The sequence below is a fragment of the Podarcis liolepis genome, assembly GCF_965112155.1.
Source record: "Podarcis liolepis genome assembly, chromosome: 6".
Classification (NCBI taxonomy): Eukaryota; Metazoa; Chordata; class Lepidosauria; order Squamata; family Lacertidae; genus Podarcis; species Podarcis liolepis.
This window is the reverse complement of record NC_139559.1, coordinates 27,562,290-27,590,189: the sequence shown is the minus strand read 5'-3', so window position 1 is coordinate 27,590,189 and position 27,900 is coordinate 27,562,290. Positions and strand designations below refer to the sequence as shown.

At 44.0% G+C, this 27,900-nt stretch overlaps 3 protein-coding genes across 18 annotated transcripts in view; 2 read left to right on the top strand and 1 right to left on the bottom strand.

The window, feature by feature from the left end:
• L3MBTL1 (L3MBTL histone methyl-lysine binding protein 1) overlaps nucleotides 1–17,293 on the top strand; it is a 45,986-nt gene extending 28,693 nt beyond the window's left edge. For 4 of the 5 annotated variants that reach the window (XM_083508030.1, XM_083508031.1, XM_083508032.1 and 1 more), the window contains 11 exons: nucleotides 779–930; nucleotides 2,595–2,671; nucleotides 3,266–3,351; nucleotides 3,807–3,917; nucleotides 4,162–4,276; nucleotides 4,936–5,032; nucleotides 5,457–5,654; nucleotides 7,078–7,124; nucleotides 8,446–8,603; nucleotides 9,078–9,140; nucleotides 11,386–17,293. In XM_083508030.1, the coding sequence (XP_083364156.1) occupies nucleotides 779–930; nucleotides 2,595–2,671; nucleotides 3,266–3,351; nucleotides 3,807–3,917; nucleotides 4,162–4,276; nucleotides 4,936–5,032; nucleotides 5,457–5,654; nucleotides 7,078–7,124; nucleotides 8,446–8,603; nucleotides 9,078–9,140; nucleotides 11,386–11,520 (1,239 nt within the window). In that variant the 3' untranslated portion in view covers nucleotides 11,521–17,293. The remainder of the gene's footprint in view (nucleotides 1–778; nucleotides 931–2,594; nucleotides 2,672–3,265; nucleotides 3,352–3,806; nucleotides 3,918–4,161; nucleotides 4,277–4,935; nucleotides 5,033–5,456; nucleotides 5,655–7,077; nucleotides 7,125–8,445; nucleotides 8,604–9,077; nucleotides 9,141–11,385) is intronic. The other variant, XM_083508034.1, reaches the window with a different exon arrangement.
• The window catches only part of LOC310709034 (uncharacterized protein), a 431,701-nt gene that overhangs the window by 302,372 nt on the left and 101,429 nt on the right, over nucleotides 1–27,900 (bottom strand). The window lies entirely within an intron of this gene.
• Nucleotides 22,826–27,900, top strand: part of SGK2 (serum/glucocorticoid regulated kinase 2) — a 33,959-nt gene continuing 28,884 nt past the window's right edge. For 4 of the 10 annotated variants that reach the window (XR_014527302.1, XM_083508195.1, XM_083508194.1 and 1 more), the window contains exon 1: nucleotides 22,861–23,022. The gene's annotated coding sequence lies outside the window, so the exon portion shown is untranslated. Of the gene's footprint in view, nucleotides 23,023–25,988; nucleotides 26,010–27,900 lie in introns of those variants that run through there. The other 6 variants (XM_083508198.1, XM_083508197.1, XM_083508199.1 and 3 more) reach the window with 5 other exon arrangements.

Genomic DNA, 27,900 nt, shown 5'->3' with positions numbered 1-27,900 from the left:
TCTCTGTGCTCTGGAAATTGTGGCAAGAGAAATATGTCTGCATACAACGACACACAAAAGAACCTAGCCTGCCCCGTTAGTGTGGCCCCAGGATTGGAAAGTTTCAGAGGAGTAAGTTTAATATTGATGCACATGCAGGACCCCACCAGACTGTCAGTATTTCCGGCATACTGGAAATTAAGGTTTCTGCAGTTAAAGTGGATTAAGGTCCTATTGCAGCAAGTCCCTCCCTCCTTTTAAAACAACAACACTTGGAAAGTGACAGGGATATGCCTTGACTAGTGTGGAATGCAGGAATGAGTAACAGGAAGACGTGTCAACACTCCTCAAGCAGATCAGGATGAATGGAGGATGAATGCTTATCGTCATATAAACATCCCACAAACAAATCAGAGCAAATGCTCAATAAACACTAGATATCATCTGATCTCCACAAAAGTTTTGTGTAAGGAAACCAGAAGAACTGCTCAGTAAACAGGTTATCTGGAGGAGCCCATCATAAAAATAAGGCTCTCAACAGAATAAAGAATTGAATTGGATTAATACTGTGGCCCTCCACAGATTGATTACTTGATGGGATTTAAATAAATTACCAATACTGCATTATAGCTGTTTGTTGTTTTTGTATTTGATGCCCCGAAGGAAGTGCAAGATAGGTGCACCATCAGCTCCACCTACATGTTTGTTTGATTCACACATCACTGCTACACCTCAGGATTGCAGCACATGGGTGCATGTATGAAAAGGGCCCAGTTTTTTCTTTCTTCTGTTTCCTCAGAACGCTGCTCCTACAGGGTTCCAAGTGGGTATGAAGCTTGAAGCAGTGGACCGCATGAATCCTTCTTTGATATGCGTTGCCACAGTGACAGATGTGGTGGACAATCGCTTTTTGGTGCACTTTGACAACTGGGATGACACATATGACTACTGGTAGGTGAGAGAGGAGCAGAAAGATTGCACAGAAAGCAGTCTTAGGCTGAGTTGTAGGTGTATCTTGCTTGATAAAAGCCTTTCGGAATTTCGAGGAACGTTAACGTGAAATTGTCCTGAGAGTTATAATTGCACACCTCTCATTGAGCCACTCTCTCTGTTCCATCAAGTCTACTGTCTTGGAACATCATTTTGTATTTTGCTGGAATCTTGGTTGTAACTGTTCAGAAATGGAACCAAGTTTATTAGTATTATTATTTACAAAGATTAGTCACATTTTTTCCACTCAGCTGTTACATGGTAACTTGTACAAAGTTACTGTTTGCAGGCCTTTTTGTACTTACTCCATTTCTGTGCAACTTCCCTGTCCCAAACATTATTGATCCTGTGTTAGGGTATTTGGGCATTCGTTAGTTGATTAAGGAAAGGAGAAACCATTAAAGATGGTTTGGAAGCATCTGATGAACTCTTTTAAAAATCTACAGCTTTACTGTAGATTTGGTGGATAGAGGTGAGGTCAGGGTGGCATGGGTGCACCTACATAGCCCAAATGTACTGCCACCTTCCTAAACCCAATCTAGGTAAGTGTAGTAACACCAGTAGGGAGCGAGTGGCGCTGTGGTCTAAACCACTGAACCTCTTGGGCTTGCCAATTTGAAGGTCGGTGGTTTGAATCTGCCCAGTGGGATGAGCTCCCTTTGATCTGTCCCAGCTTCTGCCAACCTAGCAGTTCAAAAGCAAGTAGATAAATAGGTACTGCTGCGACGGGAAGGTAAATGGTGTTTCTGTGCACTCTGGCACTCATCACGGTGTCCCATTTCGCCAGAAGCGGTTTAGTCATGCTGGCCACATGACCCGGAAACCTGTCTGTGGACAAACACCGGCTCCCTTGGTCTGAAGTGAAATGAGTGCTGTACCAGTGTTGGGAGGGCAGATCTGTGATGCCACCTCGCCACACAGCCAATCACTAGAAATAATATATATATTAAAGGTTATAAAGAGTACAAGTTAAATCAACATCAGCAAATAAACCTCCTTTAACATATACCCTTTTTATTTGTTTTGTTCCAGGTGGTGAGGGAGTGGGCTTTAAAAAATTCCACTTTTGAGTCAATATTTTGGGCCTCTTTTAACAGCTGCCATCTTTCCTAATATATTGCCGTGCTAGCAAGTGTGTGTTGTGCTCATGCTACATAACTAATCTTATTTTCAATTTTGGATGGATGGATCTGTCATTCTCGGCTTTCTCGCTTTCTCCTTTTCCCCACCTTAAGTTCATTTCTCCGTATTTCTGTATCAATTTGCAATTTTTTAAAAAAGACAATGAAAATTCCCTGCCATTTCAGTGAGATTTCTCTGAATCGACTCTTTTCTGTATTTTGCCTAAAACGTGTAATTTTGCAAAGCAATTTCCCCAGTATAATGTGTTTTTGCATCTTATTGTCACCAATATAGGCATTTATATGCACGCTTTACCCTAAGTATATGCATTTTTGTACACACTACTTGGCTTGAGAACTGCATATCAAAATTTGGAAGAGTGTGCATTTTGAAGGATGACTGTGTTTCAGTTTGCATATTCTTTTGGAAAGTGTACATTTGGTAGCTTTGCCTTTAAATGCAGATTTAATCAAATTTCTCCCCTGCCACTATTTGTATTGCAGGTGTGACCCCAGCAGTCCCTACATCCACCCGGTTGGTTGGTGTCAGGAACATGGGAAGCCCCTCACTCCTCCACAAGGTGAATACACAATTGTTGTCTGTTCTGCTTCTTACTGCAGCTGCTTCCACACCACACAAGACATGCCCATTGGGCCATATTGCTTGGTACTGTTATCAATTGCAAGTTTTTAGTTTTTGACCACCTAGAAACTCACAGTAGCATTCACACAAACTACACATCCATGTGGACATGATCTCCACATCAGAAAAAGTGAAGCAGCTGAAAGTCTTTGTTGAAATGGATGTCAGTGCAGAATTTGCTGGAGCAGAGTCAGAATAATCTCTCAAAAATCCTATGATTATTCAGTTCATGTCAGATTTTGAAGCAGGTGCCTTTGGGCTGGTGCCTGCATTCCCATCAGTGTATTGCTTATTTCTTAAATTTCAATTAGAAATAGAGCAGAACATCCATAAATCAATTGTAAAGCCTACCTTTGTATAGCATGGGCTGAAGGTCACGGGGTGGACAAACATTGCGGGGGAATCCACTTTATAGGTCAGTGATTTGCACATAGCTGATGCTGACCATCTTGAGTTCCTGAGAGCTTATTGCAACTAGTGAAGGATTCTCTCTAGCAAAAGCCTGTCATCTGGCAGACCCTTTCATTTCCAGACTACCCTGATCCTGAGAACTTCAGCTGGGAAAAATACTTGGCAGAAACAGGTGCTTCTGCGGTGCCAACTTGGGCCTTTAAGGTGGTGAGTAGTCTCTACCATATATAAGCAAACATTTCCAGGAAGGGTTGTGGCAATGGTGGTGAAATGGGTACAGGCGAGGAATCTGACCTTGATGCATGTCCCATGCAAATGCTCACAATGCAACTTTATATGAAGGATAATAGGGTTATCAGTGGCTATGACTCATGATGGGTCTGATACCTCCAGTATTGGAAGCAGTATGCCTCTCAATATCAGTTGCTAAGGATCCCAAGCAGGAGAGTGCTATTGGGCTCATGTCTTGCCTGTGAGTTTCCAATAAGCATTTGATTGCCTAGTGTGGGAGTCTAATCCAGCTGGGTTGAATTCAGGTTGAATTTTAGCAATCTGCAAGGCTTCACACTCTTGCCAAACTAGTAAACTCTCCAAGTCCATCACTCTGCAGATATGCATGGAAAGATAACTGTTCTAACCACCCCATTCTCTTCCCTCTCCAGAGGCAGCCCCACGGCTTCCTGATCAACATGAGGTTAGAGGCAGTGGACCGAAGAACTCCCTCCCTGATCCGAGCAGCCTGTGTGGAGGATGTAGAAGACTACAGGGTAAAGGTGGGTTTCTTCCTTGCTCAGTCCTTATACCTTATTGGTGAATCACTGAAATATAGGCCAGTTGTTAATAGGGGTGGTTGGCCTACATTGGAAGCAAGAGCAGAACTTCTGATATAACATTGAAGAAGCAGCCCTGGATACAGGTGTGTCTCAGAACATGCTTGTTGCCTTCCTCCATGCTGGTTTAATGCTCAGGAGATGGATTTCTAAGTCTAATGGCAACCTGTTGATTTGTGCCCTACAGATCCATTTTGATGGCTGGAGCCATATCTACGATTTCTGGATAGACTCGGACCACCCAGACATTCACCCAGTGGGGTGGTGCTCAAAAACGGGGCATCCACTGCAGCCTCCTCTCAGTAAGGACAAATATTGTGCATGGTGCAAGCGTTCACTGCAGCTCTGTTTAGCATACAGCAGCACTAGCAAACTCAGGTCCCCAAGGCCTAGTTCACACATCAATTTTAAACCACAGTTTAAAGTGTGTTGGTCACACTGTTAAAAACAGTGGACACTTCTCCTCTGGTCTCACTGCTGCCACGCTGCTGGGAGTTAAGCCATGGTTTGGCTTAGTGTTACATCCAAAGGCAGAATTTTGGTTTGTTTCTCCCCAACAAGGTATGAGTGGTAAGCCGATAACAGACCATGGTTATAGCTCTTGGTTTGGAGAGAAGCAAAGCATGCACCCAGTTTTGAGCATAATGCTAAACCAGTGGTTTAGCTCCAGCAGTGAGAGAGGAGCAGGGAAAGTGGGAGGTAATTTTTGGACTGCACATTTCCTCTTTCATGCAATCCATAGCATGCATTCACCTTTAAGCCACAACTGAGCTATGGTTTAAAGTGGTGTTTGAAGGATGCCTATGACCATCTTGGTGGTTGTCCAGGGTTTCAGACAGGGGACATTCCTAATCCTATGTGGAGATGCTGCGGATTCAACCAGGGACCTTTCTGAATGCAAAGCACATGTCCTTCCCCTAGAAATCTTAATCTGGATCATTTTCCTCCCCTTCTTGTGCAGGGCCAAAGGAACCTGTCTCTTCTGCCAATGGAAGCTGCCCAACTTTGGCCTGTAAGACCCTCCCCACCACCAAGAGTTCCAAATACAGCTTTCACAGGTGAGCTCTTGCCATAAGGTACAGAAGGAACTCGTTGCTGAGTCTACTGCTGTAGGCTGCATTCCCCCAGGTTCCCACTACCCATAGCCAAGGAAGCAAGTACTGTGGTGGCCCATGCAGCTTACCTGGAATATGGGTTGTCAATGTAAGTTAATTGTGCTGTACCTGCACACTTGTGGCTCACCAAGACTGTATCCATGTGTGGATCAACAAACTTCTGTTGTTGCTGGGCTGTCACAGACTGGAAAAGCATGTGGGACTATCAAGCCCTGGCAAGATACAGTACATGGTTGCTGGATTGCATTTGGCTTGATAGATCAGAGGTTGGGCGCGGTTGTGCCTTATGTGGCATCTGCCCCTATATGTGACAGCTGTCAGTCATACTCAGAACTAAGCACTCCTTTCTGCTTCCCCTGTTCTCCAGGAAGTGTCCAACCCCTGGTTGCGATGGCTCAGGTCATGTGACCGGGAGATTTACAGCACATTACTGCATCTCAGGGTGCCCCCTGGCAGAGAAGAACCAGGGAAGAATGAAGGCAGATCTCTCAGACACAGAAAACTCCGTCCGAAAGAGGAACTTGATCGGCTTCTCTCAGCGGAAGAAATCACGGCACCATGGAAGGTAAGAAGGCAGCTGCCCCGGGTGATACACTTGGACTTCCACACTGAGATTAGTATATTATCACACCCAAGTGAAACGTTTTTTGAAGTGAAGGACATGAGGCAGGAGTTGATAATGCAAGTGAGCTGCGCACTGGTGAGCTGCAAGCAAGCTGCCGGCCAGCTCTGTGGAGCCTCCTTTTATTGACACAAATATGCAAACCCAGGCAGATGCATTTTGGGCTGTGACCTTTACACATCTTCCAGTCCCGAGATCGTGGGGTGGTACAAAGTTATTTTGGCACCTGTTTCCACTGCGTCATTTTCCCCTTGCACAGTGTATGACGAAGGAGACAAAAGGTCTCGAGAGACAAAGCTTACAAACCAGGCACCGCAGACTACTGAGACCACAAAAGGTTAGACAGAGGGCACGATGTTCAGACAGCTGTGGCTTTGTCTGTGAGGAGGGGTGTGCTCCTCACCCCAAGGTCTCGCATGCAGGCAGGCTGAGGCTTCCTGCGGGTGGGGAGTGTGCTCCAGACCCAGCGATCATTCCTACAGTTTTTCTCTTCTTTGCTCTGTGGATGCTCCATAGAGCGTAGCCATTTTATATTACCCCTCCATATCTATAGCAAGTTTGGGGAACCTCTGGTGCACAAACCGAAGGCAAGCCCCCACTCCACACTTCTCTGTCTGGACCATGTTGTTCCCCAGGCCATGCCCCCTACTAGCCCTGTTTTACACCCTCCTTGTTTCCCCCCAGGTAAGATGTGTCCTTGAACTCTTATAACGCTTGTTGCTTGCTTGCTGGGAGGCTAGAGATGGGTGTGCAATTGTGTGTAGAAACTAACCTACTGCTCTGCTTCAGGGTGTGGAACTCAACATAGTGCTAAAAGGCTGGTTCCCATCAGCACAAGATTTCTGCCGCCCCCCATGCTGTTCTGCAGGTTCTTTAAACCCTTCAGAGTGGATTTGGGGGAGGTGTTGGGAAGGAAAGATGGGGAGGAGCCCCATTGCACTAGCTTCTGCTAATGGAACTGAATCTGCAGTGAGACGCACTGTCCTTGAATGTTGAAGGAGCAAGTTTGCCCCCATTCCCCTCCGTTACAGTGATAATCCTCAATGTGAACCAGATGCGTTAAGGAAATGCCTGGATCAGGCTTAGGCAAACTCAGCCCTCCAGACGTTTTGGGACTACAATTCCCATAATCCCTGATCACTGGTCCTGTTAGCTAGGGATCATGGGAGTTGTAGTCCCAAAACATCTGGAGGGCCGAGTTTGCCTATGCCTGGCCTGGACATACGGAGACCTGGTTCAGACAATTCTCCCCTGACCTTAAAAAGATGTGTGAACCAGGCTTCAGTAAATGGGATTTACCAAAACTTGTCATCTTTCAATCCATGCACTGTGGATTTTGAAGATGAAGCTTGTTTTATTTCTCTAGGGGACGACCTCCGAAATACCGGAAAATCCAGCAGGAAGACTTCCAAAGTAAGGGCATATTATCTCTGGCTGTGTTTCTCTAGCAAGCAAAGAAAGAGCATCTCCTATAAGAGTGTGTTAAAAGGTGGACAGACAATACAACAGGGGCTCTTTTTATATCCTAAACAAATGGACAAAATGCACTTTTTAGTAAAAAATATATAAAAATGCAGTTTAAATTAGAAACAACACACCTAAGACATGCATTTTAAATATGATTCTTATTTTATATTTTGAGCAGTATCTTTGTTAAGATATGGTCTGATGCTTCCCGCATTTATGCTGTTTAGATTACTGTGCCTATCACCAGTGACTAAAATCTTCCTAAAATGGAATGTGAGAGGGGTTAAGATGCTATTGAGATGCTTGTTGGACTTCTGTAAGCCAAAAGCTTTCATCCACATGTCTGCAAGCCACCTCTCCCTTAGCCCTTTGCACTGCATCCTTTTCAGCGCTAAAAGCTGTCAACCTGGGCAGTTTCCAGGAAAGCTTCTCTCTACAACTAGATGGTGATTCCTGATAGGTTCATTAAGTCCTGCTTCATATGATTGTCGTAGGTTATGTACTGAGTTGAATAGGATCCAAAAGGCAGCAGTCTGATTGGTCCTAGAACAATAGGATCCAGAATGCAGCAATTTGATTGGTCCACAGGAGCCACCCAATCCAGCTCCAGGTGGAAGGGAATCCGCAACCTGATTGACCTACAGGAGAATCCCGGAATTAGCCAATCACGTGGGGCCCATTGTGTAAATAATGTATATAAGTCAGACATTCTGGGGGAACTTCCATTCCTCCTCACCACTATGAGCTGAATAAAGAGCATGAAATCCACTCTCGACTCGGAGTATTGGGGAACTTGTGGCCCTCCAGATGATGGCGGATGACTTCTCTCATCCCTGCCCATTAGCTGAGCTGGCTGGGGATTATGGGAGCAAAAGTTAAACCATTTCTAGCCAGCCACATGCACATTTAGGTTGCAGTTTAAATAAGCGCCTATGCACATCCCTGACGGGTTGCAAATCGGCCTGGATGGATGGAGCAGAACCAGGGGGAAAAGAAGAAGAAAGAAAGCCCAGCTGGGGTGCAGTGATTCGGTGGCACAGAGTACAGGCACTGGAAGGATTTAGCTTCACTCATGCACCGCTTCCATGGATTTATTTTGCAGCAAGCATGGCTTTGCTGCAGTGCTGTTAGGTCTTGCTTGGCCCTGAATCTCTTCCAGGCTTCACAAATCATTCAGACGTTATTACCATAAGCTCTAAGAGAAGAAGAAAAGGGGCCTCTTTCTTTGCACGTTAGCCTGACTTGATGCTTTGAATGTCATTGCCAGCTATTTCTTCAGACAATATGCACCAGTCTCTCTTTATGTCAGCCTTGTCAGCGCACCCAGACCGTTCCCTCTCCCTCTGCTGGGAACAGCACTGTAAGCTCCTGCCTGGAGTGGCTGGGATCACAGCATCTACTGTAGCCAAGTGGACCATTGATGAGGTGAGCCATTCCTCTTGTCATTATCATTACTGTTGATTGATTTGGACCCCGCTTTGAAAACGAAACATACACAAGATGCCTTAGTTCACGTCAGTATATAGTAAAAAGCAAAGTAAAAAAATGCAGGTGCACCCCCCCCCCAAAAAAAGACAAACAAAACGGAACAGGAATTTTAAGCAGCCCCAGAACACACAATAACATGAATTTTATACAAAGGCCAGGTTAAATAAAACCATCTGGAATATTGGGGAGTTTGGGTTTGCTGTTGGTTTGGTTGTAAGTTGTTTTGGGTTGCCCTGGGCAAAAAACAGTGACTAACAAATTCAATAGATGGTAATAATAATACATAGGTTTTCTCTGAAAGGCAGCGGGGGCAGAGAGAGAGAGAGAGAGAGAGAGAGAGAGAGAGAGAGAGAGAGGGAAGTGCTTGTTTCCATTCCCACAGTTATTTCCTGTTGTGTCTTTTCTGCAAAGGTCTTCAGCTTCGTACAGACACTGACAGGTTGTGAGGACCAAGCGAAACTCTTCAAGGACGAGGTAAATTCCATTGGTATTTGGAGAACGATGCAGTAGTAGAACCATCAATTGCAGGCTGGTCCTAGAAGCCCATCTTGGCAACACCACATCCTGTTTGGTATATAGTTTCCCCTCTGTTCTATTTCCTCAGAGACAAAACCAAAAGAGATGGGATTGATTCAGTGTAGCTAACATTTTAAATATCTGATGTCTGAGAAGTGAATACCATATTTTCATGTGCAAACATATATAATAGCAGCCTGAAGATCACACTCAGGAGTTGTACAAACAGGCAAAACCACCAGGAGCCTTTTTCTGTTGGTCTGGCTGAGAGTTACATGGCAACCACCTTCCTGGAGACAAGGCTGCTCCCCTACCTTTTGTCTCAAACATGATTTAGTTTTGGCCCACAGCAAGCAGGAGAGGAGAGCTGGTCCAGAGAGAGGATAGCAGGGGGCCCAGTGGCTCCTTCCACTATACAGTAAAACCTCCGCGAACGTCCGCCTCGTCTAGCATCCATTCCGGTGAACGTCCGCGGCAAACCCAGAAGTACCAGAATTGGTTACTTCCAGGTTTGCAAACCACTCCATGCGTGCGCAGACGCGGTGTTTTGCTCTGCGTCCTTTTCAGCTAGCGGCTGGAGCTCCGGAACGGATCCCAGTCACAAAACAAGGTACGACTGTACAGCTACAAAGCAATGAGTTTTATGAATTTAATTCTTATTGATCTTACTGATCTTCGTAAATTTAAAACATACTAAACAGAAATGACTGCAATATCCCTGGCCTTTTAGCACTAGAGAGCAAAAGATGCTACATGCAAGAAAATGTGGCCACGTGATCGCCTCATTTCTGACTGCAAGGGGTTAACTTATTTATAAAAGTATTTTTACATGATCCAGAGTACAGTGGTACCTCGGGTTACAGACGCTTCGGGTTACACGTTTTCAGGTTGCGTACCGCGGGAAACCCGGAAGTACCGGAAAGGGTTACTTCCGGGTTTCGCTGCTTGCCCATGCGCAGAAGTGCCAAATTGTGTCACGCACATGCGTAGACATGGTGCTGCAGGTTATGAACACTGCGGGTTGAGGACATTCCTCCATCACGGATTATGTCCGCAAACCGAGGTTCCACTGTATCATACATTGTACAACTGGCTGAGTAGGAAAAAGAGGTTGAATGGCAACGGAATTGGGGCTCAGCTTTCAAATAGAGTGGTACCATCATTGGGTTGACACCTTGCAAAAACCCATCAAGAGGGGCTCATTATTGGGGATCAGCAGTTGCTTAGCCACATTATGCATAGGTCTGCAAAGTCACATTTTCAAATGCTGAAAGGCCATCAATAGGGATGGGTGAATTTGTCAGCTTCATTTTTTCATTTTTTCTAATCTTTCATTACACATTCCCACATCAGTTCACAATATTTTTCTTTTTAAAAAGGCAGCTTCATGAAAACCCTCTGTCCACAGTTCCAGTCTCATGTACAAATTTTTGCAAAGCACTTTCCCTGAATATCATGCATTTTTATGTTATTTTCACGAACATAAGCATTTTTGTGCACACTCTACCCTAGTATATGTGTTTCTGTCCATGTTACGTGGCTGGAGAACTGCATTGCAAAATTTGGAGAGGTGCAGATTTTGAAGGGCATCTGTGTTTCAGTTTGCACTGGCAAGTGCAGATTAGGTGGATCTGCCTTAAATGTGAGCTGAAAAGAATTCTTCCCCATTCCAGGTCATTGACAATATTTTCAAATGTACCCACTGAATTTAGCTCAGTGTTGGTGCTTCAAAAGTATCCATTGACTCCTGGCACACATCTGCTCTTTTTGGGGAAATCCAGCATGCAAACAGAGACTGGCCAGTTCTTGGAAAAGCAGATAACACTTTGCCCACAATATTCCCTTCTCAAGTTTTGGATGCCAGCCATAACTATCACACAGCCGAGGCATGTCCTGGAGTCATTAGCTGTATACACGGCCTGGTGGATCAGACTGGGATGAAGCTTCCTGGCGCTGGTCAGATGCTGGGATGTGATGCGCTGTTACAAAAAACGCATTTTATTCCAGAGGAAACATTGAGTGCAGATAGCTTGCAATCTCAATCTCAAACCTTTTATTGGCATATTGGCAGAATTCTGAAAGGTTCAATACAATAAAATCACTCAACAAAATCCAGTAATGAAAACACTGTTTCATAACATTTTTGCTTTGTGTGCATAAGAGAGAAACAGGCACCTTCAATCATCTCTCTTTTCCTCCCCAGATGATTGATGGTGAGGCATTCCTTCTGCTGACTCAGACTGACATCGTGAAGATCATGAGCGTCAAACTTGGACCAGCGCTTAAAATCTACAACGCCATCCTCATGTTCAAGAACGCTGATGATACCTTGAAGTGAACCACCCTTTGACTTTTCTCCCACGTGGGAGCTGCCAAACTCTCTGTCTCGGCAGAGTAGAGACCTTCCCGGCTGCTGCAGCTGTAAAATCCTGCCAACTTACTCTCTCTTTTGAGTCTTCGTCTTTGTTTACATGCCAAATCCATTCCCTGTCTGTCTTCCTCCAGCCAGCCTTTCCAAATACTGCCCTGATCCTGTCTAGCAGTGGAGCTCCAGCACTGACCTGCCCAATCTCACAGACCCTATTCTCCTGATGGTTTTAAAGGCACACACAACAGGAATTTGGAGATTTGGTTTGCTATCGGGTTTAACCTGCCTTGAATTTAACTTACTCAGCTGCCCAGATTCTTACATTATAAAGCGTGCCTGGATTCACATGATGCAGAAGAGGAAAATATTTACAAATGGACCACCGGTGTGATCACCAAATGGCAGCACGCACTGGGAAGCACCTCTGATGTTTCAGGGCAAAAGTCAGTCTCTTTAATAATCAGGGATTCGATCGTGAACTTCACAAGGGGCAGAGTATCTACAATATATCCAGGGACTGGCTGAAGCACTAAGTAAGTGTTGGTCCTTCCAAGACAGGCTACAGGACTAAGTACATTATTGATGAAGGAATCCATCCTAACAATTCTGGAGTCATTTCTGCTGTTGCAAAAAAAAAATTGGTGCTCAGAATTTATAGACTTGTAATATTGCCATGCTACTTGTAGAGGATGAGAGAAACAAAGAAGATCATGTAATAATGTTCCTTGGTTTAACTTCTGTTCCTTCTGCAAAGCGCACTTCAAGCAATTTTTCTTTTTAATATAAAAAAATGTGTGGGAGCAGAGTGTCACAGAAAACAAGCAAACTAGCAACATTTGTACTTTAAGCAAAAGCATTCTTCTGATCCATGGGAGGAGTGACTGCTCTTAGGGATAGCCAGCTAACGTCGTTCTGGCCTGGCAGGTGCTTGTATTGTATGAGAAAAAGAAAACAGATTCTGTACAATGCAGCAATTCTTAATTTCTTTGTTCTGGACGCATCAGCTGTGCCCCATCAAACCATATTTAGTTCAGTGTGTGCCAAATGTTTACATTCAGCTGCTTGACACTGTCCCTTTAAAACGAGAAGCTGGCTTTAAAAAAGAAGTTTTTTACCATATGGATACAATGTGAGCCTAAGCTTTCAAGCTTTTGAAAATAATTCTGCTGTTGACTACATGGGGTTTTTTCTTGTGTCCCTCGATGTTGACTAATGAAGCAATGACAGAGGCTGTTCTGATGAGCTACTTTCCCTATAGTGTAGCCATGTGACTAAAAGGCTCAGGTTGCAACATCAGTTCTACCCTTAGATAGTGAGGAACTGGCCTCAGACGGCAGATTTCTGAATGCCGTTAAAGGACAACAACTATCCTGTTAATGTATTATTGTTTGTTTGATGGAAGTTGGAATGCCATATGAATTTTCCACTTCCAGTGCCAAAATATCTTGGAATGGTCCTATAGAGTTGGGGAATCCCTTCTAATTTCAGCAGTCCTAGATTAAATTCTGGACGTTTTCCACTCCATTCTCCATCAGTCATCTCGCTTGACGGTGGTCCCATGTAATAAATTATGATTGAAGGCTTCCATACACAAGCAGTGATTTGGATCTAGGTTTCTTAGACCCAAATCCAACCCATTTGCTACAAAGCATTCTAAGTGTATTTCTTAGCGTATGAACCTCCTTAAAACCAACTTAAAGTTGTTGTTTTTTGTCCCCCTTAAGTCTGTGAAGGAAAGTCTAAAGTTTCTTAACCATACATACGCCAGCAACATGTCTCATAGCAGTGTGGTCTGCGAAGTCTACTTTCTAATGTTTGGGTCAGATTCATGCTAAGCTTCCCATGGAAATGCAGCATTTTGACTCTGATATTATTGAATACTTGGTCACTATTTAGATCTCTTTTTTAACTGCTGGCCGCTTACAGTTCCAAGATAACTTTATATATTGATTTCTCTCTCTCATGGTCATGGCAAGCATTTCTTTTTTTAGCAAGTTTCCTGCTGATTGTGAAATACCTTTCCTTTGACTCCCCCTTCTGTTTACTTGTTAGGAGGCAGATTACTGGGAAGAAGGACATTTTTCATTTTTGAATCAAATCCTTCTAACAGATGCTGCTGGGTGGTGCCAAACTATCCCCATATCCAAAGAGATGCTCTTTTTAGTCAACCGGGAAAGATGAAGAAGGAAAGAACCACTTGACATGCCCAGGTGATTCTTGACGGGTTTTAAGAGGAAAACGTCCCACTTTTTTTTTAAAAAAAAATGTCTAGTTTGCTGTTTTAGCTGCTTATATAAAGATCAGTCAGCATATTTGTAGGAAACAAATCCTACAAAGCAAGATTTTGTATCACTAACATTCTTATTATGAATGTTCTTATTAACATTCATTTTAAACCTCCAATTATGTATACTTTCCTCTTGTATTTGAGACAGGGACTTTGCCCACTCAATGGGTGGATTGCTGGGAGTTGCAAGGCGTTTGTCTCTGAATTTGAAACTGGATGAGGAGGAATATGGCTGGTTCGGGATATACTCTGCTAAGCAGAGGTGTTGGGGTGCTGTTAAGACCACTTGAAAGAAACAGGAAGTGTTTAATGGTGTTGAGGCCATCTTTGCTATTGTCCTGCTGGAACTATAGCCATGAAGAAAATGGCTTCTTTTGTGCCATTTTGAGACAGTGATGGGCCAGTTTGCCTCTCTGCCTCTTCAAAGGTTTCAGCCTCTGTTGTTTGGCTCAGGTGAAATGTAATTTTCTGTACGCTGAACTACAACAGGTGGCCCCTTGAGGTCCTCAGTGCCAAATGGTTATTCATGTAGGCTTTTGGAGTTGGGCACATAATCTGTCCTAGATTTCACACCAAATCCCTCTTCCCCGCTCTGTCATGCTGGCTGCTGAGCAAGCTGAACTCGATTTGCACCAGGAATGGAGTCTAGATGGTGCACTGCTCCCATTGACCCCAAGTTCCTCCAGAGAAGACAATTATCCTTAATTGGAAGTGTGTAAAATGCGTGATCTAATATTGTGTGCTTGTGTTTTTGTGTATGTATGTGTGGGAGACAGAAACAATTATTTTAGTTGTTAGGAATATTCACACTTTTAAGTAACTCCAGCCCTCACCACCCATTCCCATTCATCTACTGACGTAGGTGTGCAACCTCATACTTCTTGCCCTTCTAAGGCAATTGCACAGATGGCTAAGGGATATTTCCTGCTATAATATGGTTGGAACCTTATATTTGGTGTAAAGCAGGGGTAGCCAATATGATGGCCTTCAGATGTTTTGGACTCAAACTACCATCAGTCCTAGACAGCATGGCCAACCATCAGGGAAGATGGGAGCTGGAGTCCAGAACATCTGGAGGACATCATATTGGCTACCCAATAAAGAAACCAAAGTTAAACCCCAATCTTATATGTGTGCATGTATGTGAGGGAGGGTTAAAATGAAACTACCTTTCCTGTGTTTGCTCATTGCTATTTCTGCACATGTTGCTGCCAAACATTTGCTCAGAAAGGCAGCAAGTGTCAGAGAGGAGACAGCCTGGGCCTCACCAGATTCTGTCTTGAAACCTCTGGCACCTCTAAGTGGCAGGGCTGATGAAGACCTTGGCCAGAGGCCCGAGAGAGCTTCTGCCAACCTGAACAGATGGCAGAACCCTAGATGGATCTTGCAATATATAAGGCAGCCCATTTTATACTGCTTGTATGTCCAGTTCCATTTACTGTTGTTGTTTTCCTTATGTTTAGGAATACTGGAGAACTAAGAGAAGCACCAGACTGATTCTCAGAACCTCTCCTCAGTAGGCCATTTCCCGCTCTGGCACTACTGTTGTCAGTAGAATTATGTATTAGCGGAAACACCATAGGAGTTATTTTGTCTCAAGCATCTAAATAATAGCTCCGTTTTGCGGGGAGCTAATGGCAGCTAAAATGTCTCCTGAGCAGAATACTCCCATCAGTCCTCAGGTTCTGTACTTGTATCCTAGTCAGTTCCTCCTTAGTAGGCTTGAGGTCATTTCTTCTAAGACCAAGCGAGACAATCAGCCAGGCACCAATCCCAGGGGCCGAGGAGCACTCCCCCCCCCCCCAGATTTGCTAATGGCAATATACTGAGTGATGCTTATACAGAGTAAAGGTTACAATGACTTCACAAGGGTGCTGCACAGAGAGCTCTTCTAATTATTCTTTGCATTGCTGTTGCTGGAATGATTTATGTAGCCCATTAAGAGATTTAGATCCCTGTTCTTGTTAAGAACTGATGGGAATCAGTAAAACCCTGACACTAATTCTGGAGTCACTCTGTGTTATGGAACATCAGATTTCATAAAAGATCAAGCCAGAAAATCTGGGAGAAAGACATTAGAATTACTTGTTTGCAGAGGGATCCTTGTGTTGAGGACACTAGCTTCTTAACCCGTGAAAATCCATGGGTTGAAGCAAACCTAAACTTACACTGAATCATGGCTGAGTTGTACTGTAGAGGGGTATAGAGCAGGGACCGGATAACCTCTAAAGGTTTTTTATTTTTATTTTTGTTAAAAACACATTACATTATAAAGAATCAGTTCACAATATGGTGAAGGCTAGTGTGTATGGCAGGAGGGGTGTGTGAGAGTTGTTACTCATCTGTAATTAAGATGCAAGCTATCCCCAGTCGCAAGCAGTATCATTGCTCACAATTGCCACAATCCAGTCATGTATATATGCAACAAACAGTTACCTATTGTTGGACTACAACTCCCATCACCCCAGACAGCATTGCCCAATGATAAGGGGTGATGTGAATTGTAGTGCAGGATTTGAAAGGTGCCATGTTTACTGCCCCGAGCTGGTTGGTGCTATAGTTCAGTTACTGATTGGGTTTATTCATGAGTTCACAGTTCAAGAAGGACACTGACAAACTGGAACGTGTCCAAAGGAGGGCAACCAAAATGGTCAAAGGCCTGGAAACGATGCCTTATGAGGAACGGCTAAGGGAGCTGGGCATGTTTAGCCTGGAGAAGAGGAGGTTAAGGGGTGATATGATAGCCATGTTCAAATATATAAAAGGATGTCATATAGAGGAGGGGGAAAGGTTGTTTTCTGCTGCTCCAGAGAAGCGGACACGGAGCAATGGATCCAAACTACAAGAAAGAAGATTCCACCTAAACATTAGGAAGAACTTCCTGACAGTAAGAGCTGTTCGACAGTGGAATTTGCTGCCAAGGAGTGTGGTGGAGTCTCCTACTTTGGAGGTCTTTAAGCAGAGGCTTGACAACCATATGTCAGGAGTGCTCTGATGGTGTTTCCTGCTTGGCAGGGGGTTGGACTCGATAGCCCTTGTGGTCTATTCCAACTCTATGATTCTATGAGTAGCCCTCACTCCAGTATCAGGCTAGCAAGCAAACAAAAGCAAGAGAACTTTTGCTTGCACAGTTCCTTGTGCAGCTGCTCATGAATTTCTCCCTAAGTGGATCAGGACCTCTAGAAGTGAGTGTATTATTTGGGGGGGGGATGCATTTTCTTCTCGGCTACAAAATAGTTCGGTTTGATTGCTCACAAAATGTAATTGTGTTAGCTTGAAATCTGGGTAGGCTGTGTGGAACAAATGTGAATTTACTGCCTAGAAAACTCTTCACTTTAAAAGGCCTTCTTAACTGCTAGCCCAAGACTCATACTCCTTTAGGAACTCTTTATCAGGAGATCTGGTACTCATTGCAGATGTGTGGGCCAGCTAAGGATCCCTTTCGCGCTGCAGAAATGACATAATGTTGCTCAAAGATTGATGTTCCTGTTGCTGAGTCTCAGCCAGAACAGGAATGTGCATTCCTTCTTCTGGACCCTTGATTACCCTTGATTACTCCCACCCTAGAAATCCAGTTTCGACATCAACTTCAAGCACTTTTGAAATGCAAAAGTCCAAATCAAAATGATAGGGCAGGTTTACTGTTTAGGGCTTATTTGGGGCTTGAGTGCAATGGAAGACAGGAAGTCTTCAAAAACCCTTGATCAATCTCCATCTTTTCTTCTTCCTTTCCCCATGGTCCCTGGGACTGCTGGGTTCACCCTAAATGGGAAGGGAGGGAAAAGTCAGGTAGGTGTGACAAATCCTGCCCCAATGCCCTTTGTTTTAGGGACCAGCTTTCACAGAGGGCAGAGGCGGAGTTTTCAGAAGAAGCATTTTCATGGAACCGAAGCTTTTTTGCACTTTCATTCATTTGCACTTGTTTAATTTGTCTTTTGATATTTGCACCTTTGTGTTTTCATGATGGAAATACTATAATTGTATCCAGTGCAGCTATTCTGGAACTTTGTGTCCTGAGTATACAGAAGGTTAATATAAAAAAAAGCAAGATGTGATATGTTTCGTCAGTGTTTTACAATAACAATAAATGTGAATTATGGAATTATACAAATGATATAGAGTTGATGTTTTTGTTGTTTTCAGGGATTTTATTATGAATCATTTAATAATGGTTATGATGATGTATGTAAAATAAAGTTGAAATGAATATTCAAAGTAAACAAAACCTGGAATTCATTGCATTTTTAAAGGTGTGTGTGAGAGTCCTTATCATGGGGGAATGGCACACTGAATGGGGGAATATGCCCACCATGAGTTCAAACTGCTGACAACATACACCTGAGTGTAGTAACTCTATCGAGACTTTGTCACATAGTACACTCACTTCCTTCAAGTAATACTGCCCAGAACCTCAACAAAATACAAGCGTAATAGCCTGTCCTTAATGATGTCCATCATGCCTTTTTCCATGTTGGGGTCTTCACCAGAGGCATATATCTAATTTAGCGCTAAGTAACCCTCCCATCAGTGCAAGGATTTACCCTCGTGCAACAAAACTTTCCCCCCTTTCTTAACCCTAAATCTGTTCTGGGGATTTACCTCTCCAGAGAAGATTTGGGGGAGGGTGTCAGGCACACATGTGGAGAGGGAGAACTGGAGAATTCCTGTTGCACAAGTGTAAATCCCTGCACTGGTGGGACAGGTACTTGGTGCTACATTGGCCATAAGCCTTACAATTCAGTCTGATCCCAGTGTGCTGGGCTGTTTGATAACAGTGTCTCCCCAGCTTCTATGGCAAACCAGTAATCCCTTTCTCAAGGCTATAGGGCTAGGAAAGTGACATGTCCAGTGGTTCTTCTACTTCTTCCTCCTTAGGACACTCTAGGGTCATAACCAGTGTGCCAATCTCTTGAGGTGGTAAGGGAAGCCTCGGGGGCGCCTCTACTTTCCAGCTGGCAGGGAAAGAAGCAGTAACAGTTGTAAGTTGGCAGTCCCTCAGTTTCCCTACGGAGTCTCAGGAGGCATCTCAATAAACATTCTTTCTAGCTAACTGCAAGTTGGAGCACTTTCCCATGAGTAAAACTAATGCAAGGGGGAGGCATCCCAGCCTGATATTTGCCCCTTGTGTTTTTTTATCCTTTATTATTTGCACTGATTGGTTCGTAGGAATGTTTTAAACATACAGCTACAAACATAAACACCATCGAATCACCATAATTCACACAAGTGGCCTTGTGTGAGCAATGTAACATCTGTAATGGAGGCACTTGGAAGATTGTATGGGTTACACCTAGGGATGGAAATATTGTGAGATGAACTAACTGCCAAAGCAGCTGTGGTAATCTTCTCTGTGTCTCCTTTTGTAATGGATCCACACACACACACACACACACACACACAATCTTTGAAAATGCTTCTGCGCCTGCTCTTAGAAACATTTGGAGGCCTATGGAAATCCCAAAGTGTTAATATATTCTGTCAGCTTATGATTGCACTATACTTGACCACTCATTTCTATGCTATAGAGTGTGACTAGTGTGTTTTCCTCTAAGTACTGTATAAATAGACGTAAGCAAGAACCAGGAGGCAGTTGCTGCCTACTGTTAATGTAATCCAGGCATAGGCAAACTTGGCCCTCCAAATGTTTTGGGACTACAATTCCCACCATCCCTGACCACTGGTCCTGTTAGCTAGGGATGATGGGAGTTGTAGTCCCAAAACATCTGGAGTGCCGAGTTTGCCTATGCTTGGTGTAATCTTTTTACAAGCAGAAATACCCTCTGAAATAGATAGTGGATGCACACAACCTGGATATTTTCTCTGTGCACACCTTGCGCTCATCATTTTCTTCTGTAAAAGTACCTAACTTCTTCTGATCTCCACCAAGTTCACATGACTCCTTTGTCCCTCTTTCCAGTTCCTTGCACATCCTCCCCAGTCATTGGTAAAGGTAAAGGGACCCCTGACCATTAGGTCCAGTCATGGCTGACTCTGGGGTTGCGGTGCTCATCTCGCTTTACTGGCCAAGGGAGCTGGTGTACAGCTTCTGGGTCATGTAGCCAGCATAACTAAGCAGCTTCTGGCGAACCAGAGCAGCACACGGAAATGCCGTTTACCTTCCTGCCGGAGCGGTACCTATTTATCTACTTGCACTTTGACGTGCTTTGGAACTGTTAGGTTGGCAGGAGCAGGGACCAAGCAACGGGAGCTCACCCCGTCACGGGGATTCGAACCGCCGACCTTCTGATCCGCAAGTCCTAGGCTCTGTGGTTTAGACCACAGCACCACTCACGTCCCTCCAGTCATCTGTAGCTAGCTGTTAAAAAAAGAGCATGAAATGCCTGCATCAGTATGCTGAACTCAGTTTACTGACCCAGAGCCAATGTAGTATGGCACCTTAGACTTCAACAAGATTCAGAGCTTTGCTCAAACACAAACTTCTCTTGGGTTCCCCACCATTTCTCTGCCAAATCTACCTCACAGGGGGGTTGCAAGGATAATGACGGTGCTGAGGGATAAATGGACACCACCACGGGCTTCTTGGAAGTCGGTATACCGATGTAATTATAGTAATTAAGCAGCGATGATGGTTCTGCTCATAAGAGCTGATACCCCTGCTGTTGTCCTAAACACAAAACCATGTTTTCACATGCCAGTTGTATGAGACATAGCCTGAGCTAGTCTTGAGAAAACCTCCCTTCTCTTTGTTTCTGATATTAAGAACTGTTTATGTGAACTTGTAGCAGCTATGAGAAAAAGGGCAGTCTCTGTTTTCACTAAGGCAAGACAACAGAGCAAGATAATAGAAGATTCCACTTGTTAACCCTTGCTTACCTCTGTGGCTAGTGACTAATCTGGGTTGTTTAACAATATATGCCGCCATTTTGGAACTGCTTGTGCCCATGGCTACAGGCAATGGCCAGGTATGCTGTTTTTTTTATTGAGAAAAGTGAGCTGGATTTGATGACTAGATGTGTGTTCTTGTGGTGAATGTTCTCTGCTGTTCTTTAACTGGCCTTTCTAGACTTTTTTGGGGGGGGGGGACTGCTTTTATTATTTTAATTAGTCCAATTATTGCATTGATGGCAATCTGGTGTCAGTCATGTGATGTCCTGCCACACATAAAAGAAGGGGATAGTACCTATGAAAAATATTTTTTTTAAAAGAACATCAGGAGAGAATAAGCTCTTTACATCCTGAAATAGGAAATGCATAGTGTCCAATGAAATTGAAGAAAGGTCGGTTTAGGATACAAGGCTGGGGAGGAGGAAGTAAATGGTGCTGATGTTGGCCACTTTTTTAAACACCAGACTCTAAAGAAGTAGAGTTATAAATTAAAACACAACTTTAGGACGTACTCCCAGGAAAGTGTGGTGAGGATTGAAGCCTTTCTTCTCAGACTTGTCTGGTAAGACAGGCAGGCTTACAGTTAGCCATTTACAGAAAACAAAAACAATGGCAATTCCTTCTGGACAAGAGGCTTGCCATAATCCACAGCTCAGGCTCCCAAATGATACTGGGACTGGGTTTGTGTGACAGGCTTATAATATTTTTTTGGTAGACCAATCCTTCCTTCTTTTAAGCATCAAGGAAATTAGGCAATGGAGGATTGAGATTCCGAGAGGCTTAGGCTGCAATTCTAAATACCCTTGCTACAAAGGGATTTACGTAAAGACAGTGAGGCTTACTTCCAAGTAAATAGGCACAGTTTAATGGCATTGGAAAGGCAAGACTGGCTAAACGGGATGAATGAGACACTGAACAAGCCTCTAAGGATATATCCGGGTGGGTCTTCATTGTGGGATAATTATTTTTTGCTAAATCCACATGATGTCATAGATCAGATAAATCAACAAGCGGTTTGATCAAACTGCTTGTTGATTTATCTGATCTATGACTGTCAGTATTTTGCAGGAAAGATTCAAGAATATACCAGTGGATGGAAGTGCTCCATGGTAGTTTTTAAAAAGAAATTAACTTCTTGTTGTTAGGAAAGTTACAAGGAAGTGCTCTGAAAAAAGCGTAGCATATCAGGAGGAATGTTCATTGTTGTATAACCTCTCTGCAAACACATTAAAATGAATGCTCAAATAAAGATCAGAAATATCATAACCTCTGGGTCAGCTTTGTGTAAGCAGATCAGGATGAATGCTCAATGAGGAGGCTGTCTGGAGGAGGCCAGATTTATAAACACACATATGGGAAGGTTGAAGTCAAAGAGCATTAATAGCAGCTAAACCGTGAGAATTGCAGCAGCCCAGTTTCTACAGAATACCCCAGTTACATGGTGCTCACAGAGGATGCACGTTTAGCAAGAGTGGTGCTCGCACATTACATTCAACAAATGCACAGTCTGTGTACTTGTGCACACAATAGTTCAGCTGCACACTCGTACAGTTATATGTGCTCGACGTTCAACAAGTGCACAGTCAGTATATATAATAGCTGAGCTGCACAAATCAACAAGTGCTCATTCCTTCACCCAAACGCTTGTACATGGCGCAGAAACGGCTTGTCCCCGTGTTCAGTATAATGTGAAAAACAAGCCTGAGGAAATGGAAGCATCAGGAGGTGACCAAAAAGAGAGCTGTACGGTGCATGGAACACAAAGAGGAGCCACACTACATAAAAATCTGGTCGGGTTATGTTGCGTGGCTGATGGTGGAACTCCTGAGATCATAGACATGGCTGGCACAGTCAAAGGTATTCAGGGTGAAGTAGCACTCACAGTTCCCAAACTGTCACTGTTGCCGGCATTTAAAAAGCAACTGCAAGCTTTAATTACCTCCGTTTGGCCCCAGCATGTGACTCGCTTCCAGACAACAGTGCACTTTGTTTAAGCAGTTTTCATTTTCATCTGAGGGGCTGAGCTGGCCTCTAATCTTCCGGTGAGGAAAGCTGCTCTCCTCCACCAACACCACCAGCAGCATTTCTACCCCTCCAAGCCAATAGCAGGGTAATAATTTACTTCCCGGCATAAGCCACTCCTCGAAAATATACTTGTGACCTTCATGCTAATTCATAAAAACGAAAACAAGAGTCCCAGCCGGGGAGAGGGAGTCTTGCAAGCAGGACTACTGTAGTTCCAGGTTGGCTTTCTTCAGCTTCCTGAGAGGCCTTGAGACCCCTGCCTTCTCGAATTCCATCCCCGAATAAGCAAACTTTGGATCTGCACACTTACTCAGGTATTTCTGAAGACTCACCAAGGAAGTGCTTCGGGAATAAACTGATCCTAAAACCATGCAGAATCTAGGTGGCAGTGGGACAGTTAGGTAATTTTAAACTCCAGCTGTCATGGTCTTCTGGGGCGCTTGTCTTTAGATGCTAACCTGTATATGATTTCATTTGCAATGGTAAGACAGCTCTGCTGTGTTTGGGGCTCTGCTGCTCATTCTGTTGAGCTGAAGCCCTGAACTTCTGCCCCAAAGACCTGGGCTTGTATCCAACATAGTGTTAAGTAACCGTCCCATCACTGCAAGGATTTACAATTCTGGAACAGGCCTCACCCCCCTTCTCCTTGCTTGTACGTGTCCTGTGTCCTCCCCAGATCTGCTCTGGGGGATTGCTGGGGGAGGGGGACCCATAACAGATTTAGGAGGAGTGAGGGGAGGGGAGGGGAGGGGAGACAGGATCCATCGTGCAAGCATAAATCCTGGCTCAAAAAGAGTGCTATAGGCAGTTGAAGTAGGACAATTGCATCCTTCCACACTGGGTTTGAAGTTTTGTGGGCAACAGGCTTCTTCGTTCTATGCTCCTGAAAGCTCTTGCTTGGGTATTACAGATGAAGGGTGCAACTTCTCTCTGTGTGTGGTTGTGGTTATGTGGTTGTGTACAGGAGGAGTTGCAGGATCATTAGGAAGAACAGACCCCATGGTTTCAGGTAGGCAGTGATATAGGCAGACCATGCAAGAGCAAAGCAGGGCTTCCAGATCATACTGTAATTTAGACCAATGATCGCTGTGCTGACTGGGGCTGATGTAGTCCACCTGAACATCACTAGGTGGGCAAAGGCTTCCTTAGTAGCATGTTTGAGAACATCTGGGCCATGAGAACTGAGGAAATCTCTCTTCACTTATTGTTATTTCTCTAGGAACTAGACTGTGGAAAGGAAGAGACTGCTTCTCTGGAGTGGGCCACATAGTAAAACTATCAATAAGAAAAAGGAGGAAACTGTTCATTTCATAATAATTTTTAAAATTACTCAGAAAATGAAAACGAAAAATGTTTAGCCTCTGCAGAGTCTCCTTCAGTTATTCTTCCATTAATTTGAGGTACATTCTGTTGCCCAAACATTAGGTTAGATGATGTCAGCTGTTCAATGAGCATTCATTCTGATTTGTTTGTGGGAAGTTTTGATGATGTTGGGTCAAGCAAATGCTATCCCACACTTTTCAGTGCAGTTTCTCCACCCCTTTTCCTATTGCATAAGTCCAGTTTGGGGCAGGAAACAGGTTTGTTGCACAAGAGCTCCAAATCAGCTTTAACTGCACAAACTTGAATTTTCTGCTTTGCGACTGAATCCTACCTGAAATTAGTGACAGTCTGGAAGCAACACCTGATAACAAAGTAAGCTGATGATGGAGAACTGCATGGTGTTCTGTACATCCTTCCCTGATGCTGACCCCTATTGCTCATTGCATGTTCAAAAAAACCAAACATGAGGGCAATAGATAATCATGACGACTGCAAGGAAGGTCGTTGCATTGAGGTTAGGGATGAAGGTGAAATTCAATTTAGCTTGCATTTAAAGGGGAACCTACCTAATCCATACTTTCTGAAACAATACACCAACTTAAACACAGCCGTCCATTGAAATTCTATGAATTTTGCAATGCAGTTCTCCAAGTCATTTGTATGAAAATGCATATATTAGTGGAAATAGCATGCAGGAATCCATTATATAAGGGGAAATTGCATTGCAAAAATGCATATTCTAGGCAAAATTTCTTTCAGAGATGTGTGTTTTTTAGAGAAATGCGCTCTAAAATGCTGCTGAATTTTCACGATGACTTGTTTTGTTTTTAAATTGCAAACTGAGGTGGAAATGAGGAGAATGGAACTTTAAGAGCAGACAAATAAGAAACTTGAGAGAAAGTGACATTGACACATCTACCCATCCTTAACAGAGGCGGGCACAGGAGGCAGCCTCCAGTATCTCCAAACTGCAAGGAACCCAAATATATTAATCCATGCACGGCAATTCATTTTTAGTGCTAACAGCTTGTGCACTTCTATTCAGGGGCACATGAGAGTCCATGTGTTACCCTTTGTGTAGAAGTATGCACCAGTGGCCTATGTGCATGGTTTAAGCTGTGGACCTTGTTTGGATGTGGCTGATTTGGACCTCCAGGCTAAGCATCTGACCCTGATTACAAAGTAAGTTGATGGTGCAGATGATGCATGAGGTTCCCCTACCCTGCCACTGACCTGTGTTGCTTATTGCATGCCACCATTTGATCTCCCCACCTTTCATGTACAAAAAGAGAGAGTAAACATGATGACAGTAGGTAACAGTGCTGGCAGCAGCCAAGGGCACTGAAAGGAGGCATTCTCCAAACCACTGGACCCAGCCCAAATTTATTCATCCATTCTCAGCAACACACATCTAGGGGTGTTGTCCAGTCAAAATATATTCAATGCTGGTAAGTGATACATAGATAGAGCATGGCGCCCACAGGGTTCTCACCCCTAAGGCTAATGTGGTACAATGGCTAGAGCATTGGACTAGGGCCTGGGAGACCAGGGTTTAAATCCTTACTTAGACATGAAGGGTGACCTTGAGCCAGTCACTGCCTCTCAACCTAGCCTAACTCACAGGTTTGTTGTGGGGATGAAATGAGGAACCTTGAGCTCCTCGAAGGGAAAGGTGGGATCTAAAAACAATAAAATAAAAATGTGCGAGCAGGCCTTAGATCAGTTGTGAGGGTGGGCCAAATTATATTAGGCATACAAAGCTGTAATTTTGGCCTTTTGTCTCTGGAGTTCCGTCAGCATTGAAACGATCTTGGCTGCTTAATATTTAATTTATGTGTTTAATTATTAAGCAGCCTAGTTCTTCTTTTGACTTGAAGTTGGTCTCAAGAGGGAAGAAGGCATGGCAAGTGGGGACTCGCACAGTTGCTGCCACATCTCATGCGTGGTGGTTTATCAGCACAGAGGACAAAATGTGCAGGTAGGATAATTTACAGCTTGCGCCTGTTGATTAAGCCTTTTACTACCCTGAGAACTGTCTTGATACTAGAATAACAAATGGGAGCTGTCTGGGCAGAGAGTGTGCCAAACCTAGTCTCTCTTCATCAACTGCCCCGACTCCATCCTTGTAATTATTTTAGAAATATAATGTAGTGTGTGTGCTCTACTTATGGTTCTTTATCTCTGAACTGAACTGGGAACAGATGGTGCTACAAATAGATGGCTGTCCTTGGTAAAGCAGGGCTTAATAGGCTTGTTCACAAGTTCCACTGAATGCAGGTACAAGCTGTCTCTGCACGTGTCCAAGTGTTTATGAAATAATGTGCATTTGCTGATTTGCACAGCTCAGCTATTGTGTATGTGGATTGTACACTTGTTGAACACCTCAATAGCCACGCTGGGTCCCTATGCCTGTAGCATAAAATCATAGGATTGTAGAGTTGTAAAGTACCCTAAGGGTCATCTAGTCCAACCCCCAGCAATGCAGGAACCATAGCTAAAGAATCCCTGACATATGGCCACCCAACCTCTATTTGAAAATCTCCAATGAAAGAGAGTCCACCACCTTCTAAGGCAGTCCATTCCACTGCCAAACAGCATGCTAAATAGAGAAACAAAAACTGACCCAAGTCACCTTTCAGATTCATGGCTGAGTTAGGATTTGAACACAGCTCTTTGTCCCACCACCACTGCCTCAAGCCTCTTGTTACTCACCATTCGTAAACTTTTATTGCGCTAACAAGAGCCATGGCTTTGGTGTCCCTCTGCCAAAGGAAGGAAAAGAAAGAGGAAGAAAAAATCACCCCACTACACCATACCGGCTCCCTTTGGTTGACACATGTTCCCTCCTGCCTCTCTTTCCTCCTCCATTCTGCCATTTCGGGGGAGGGGGGGCAAAAGGTAGGCTGGTGAAACAGTTGGGCTTCCTACAGCCTCCTAGTTGCTAGGATTCCTGGAAACAATGTTGGACTAGAAGGACCAACCATAGTCTAATTCAGCAAGACACATCTTGTGTTCTTACACAAGAGCGAATGCTCAAGGTCACTTAACACATTTAGTTACGCCTCAGCTGCTAAGGGATCCTGAAGGCGCACCCTTACTTTGCACATTTAAGACATATCAGTGGACCACAGGGATTCTTAGTAAAAGGAGAAGAGGAAAACAGTGCATACAAGGCTGACATTTGTCCAAGCATAAGACGGCAATTAGCTGAAGATTTCTGATGCTTCGGTTCCCACAACAGCAGCAGCTCTTAGCTATGAATTGCTCACAGTACTGTAGACTCGGACAAAACGAGACCACAACAAGATTTCAAGGTTGAACATCCAAGGCATGCATAAATACTGCTCTTGCCACGCTTGCCAACCATTCCTTTTAAAGCAGGAATAGAGAACAGATGTTGCTGCACCACAGCGACCATCATTCTTGACCATTGGTCCTGCTGGCTGAAGCTGATGGGAATTGGAGTCCAGGCAGACCTGGAGGGCCACAGGTTTCCCATTCTCTGTTAATCAATTCATTCATTATTTCAAGGCCAAATGCTATGGGTGGCAAAGAATAGCAGCACCAGTTCTGTTTATACTTAGCCGCTTGTATGTATCCTTCTGGAATAAATCCAGGGAATGGTGACTTCATGTGACGCACAACAGCAACCACATGTGATAAGCAGAAGCTCTGCTACTGGATATGCTCCTTTGCTTAGTCAGAGTTAATAACACAGCACGATAATACAGTAACACTTTACTTGAGTACAGGACTTTGCTCCTGACATGCAAGCACCTCCAAGCGTGGAAAACTTTCCACAGTGCACCATATGGCTGCAGTTCTTAAACTATTGCAAAAAAATAAAATAAAATGGTTTTGGTATATAA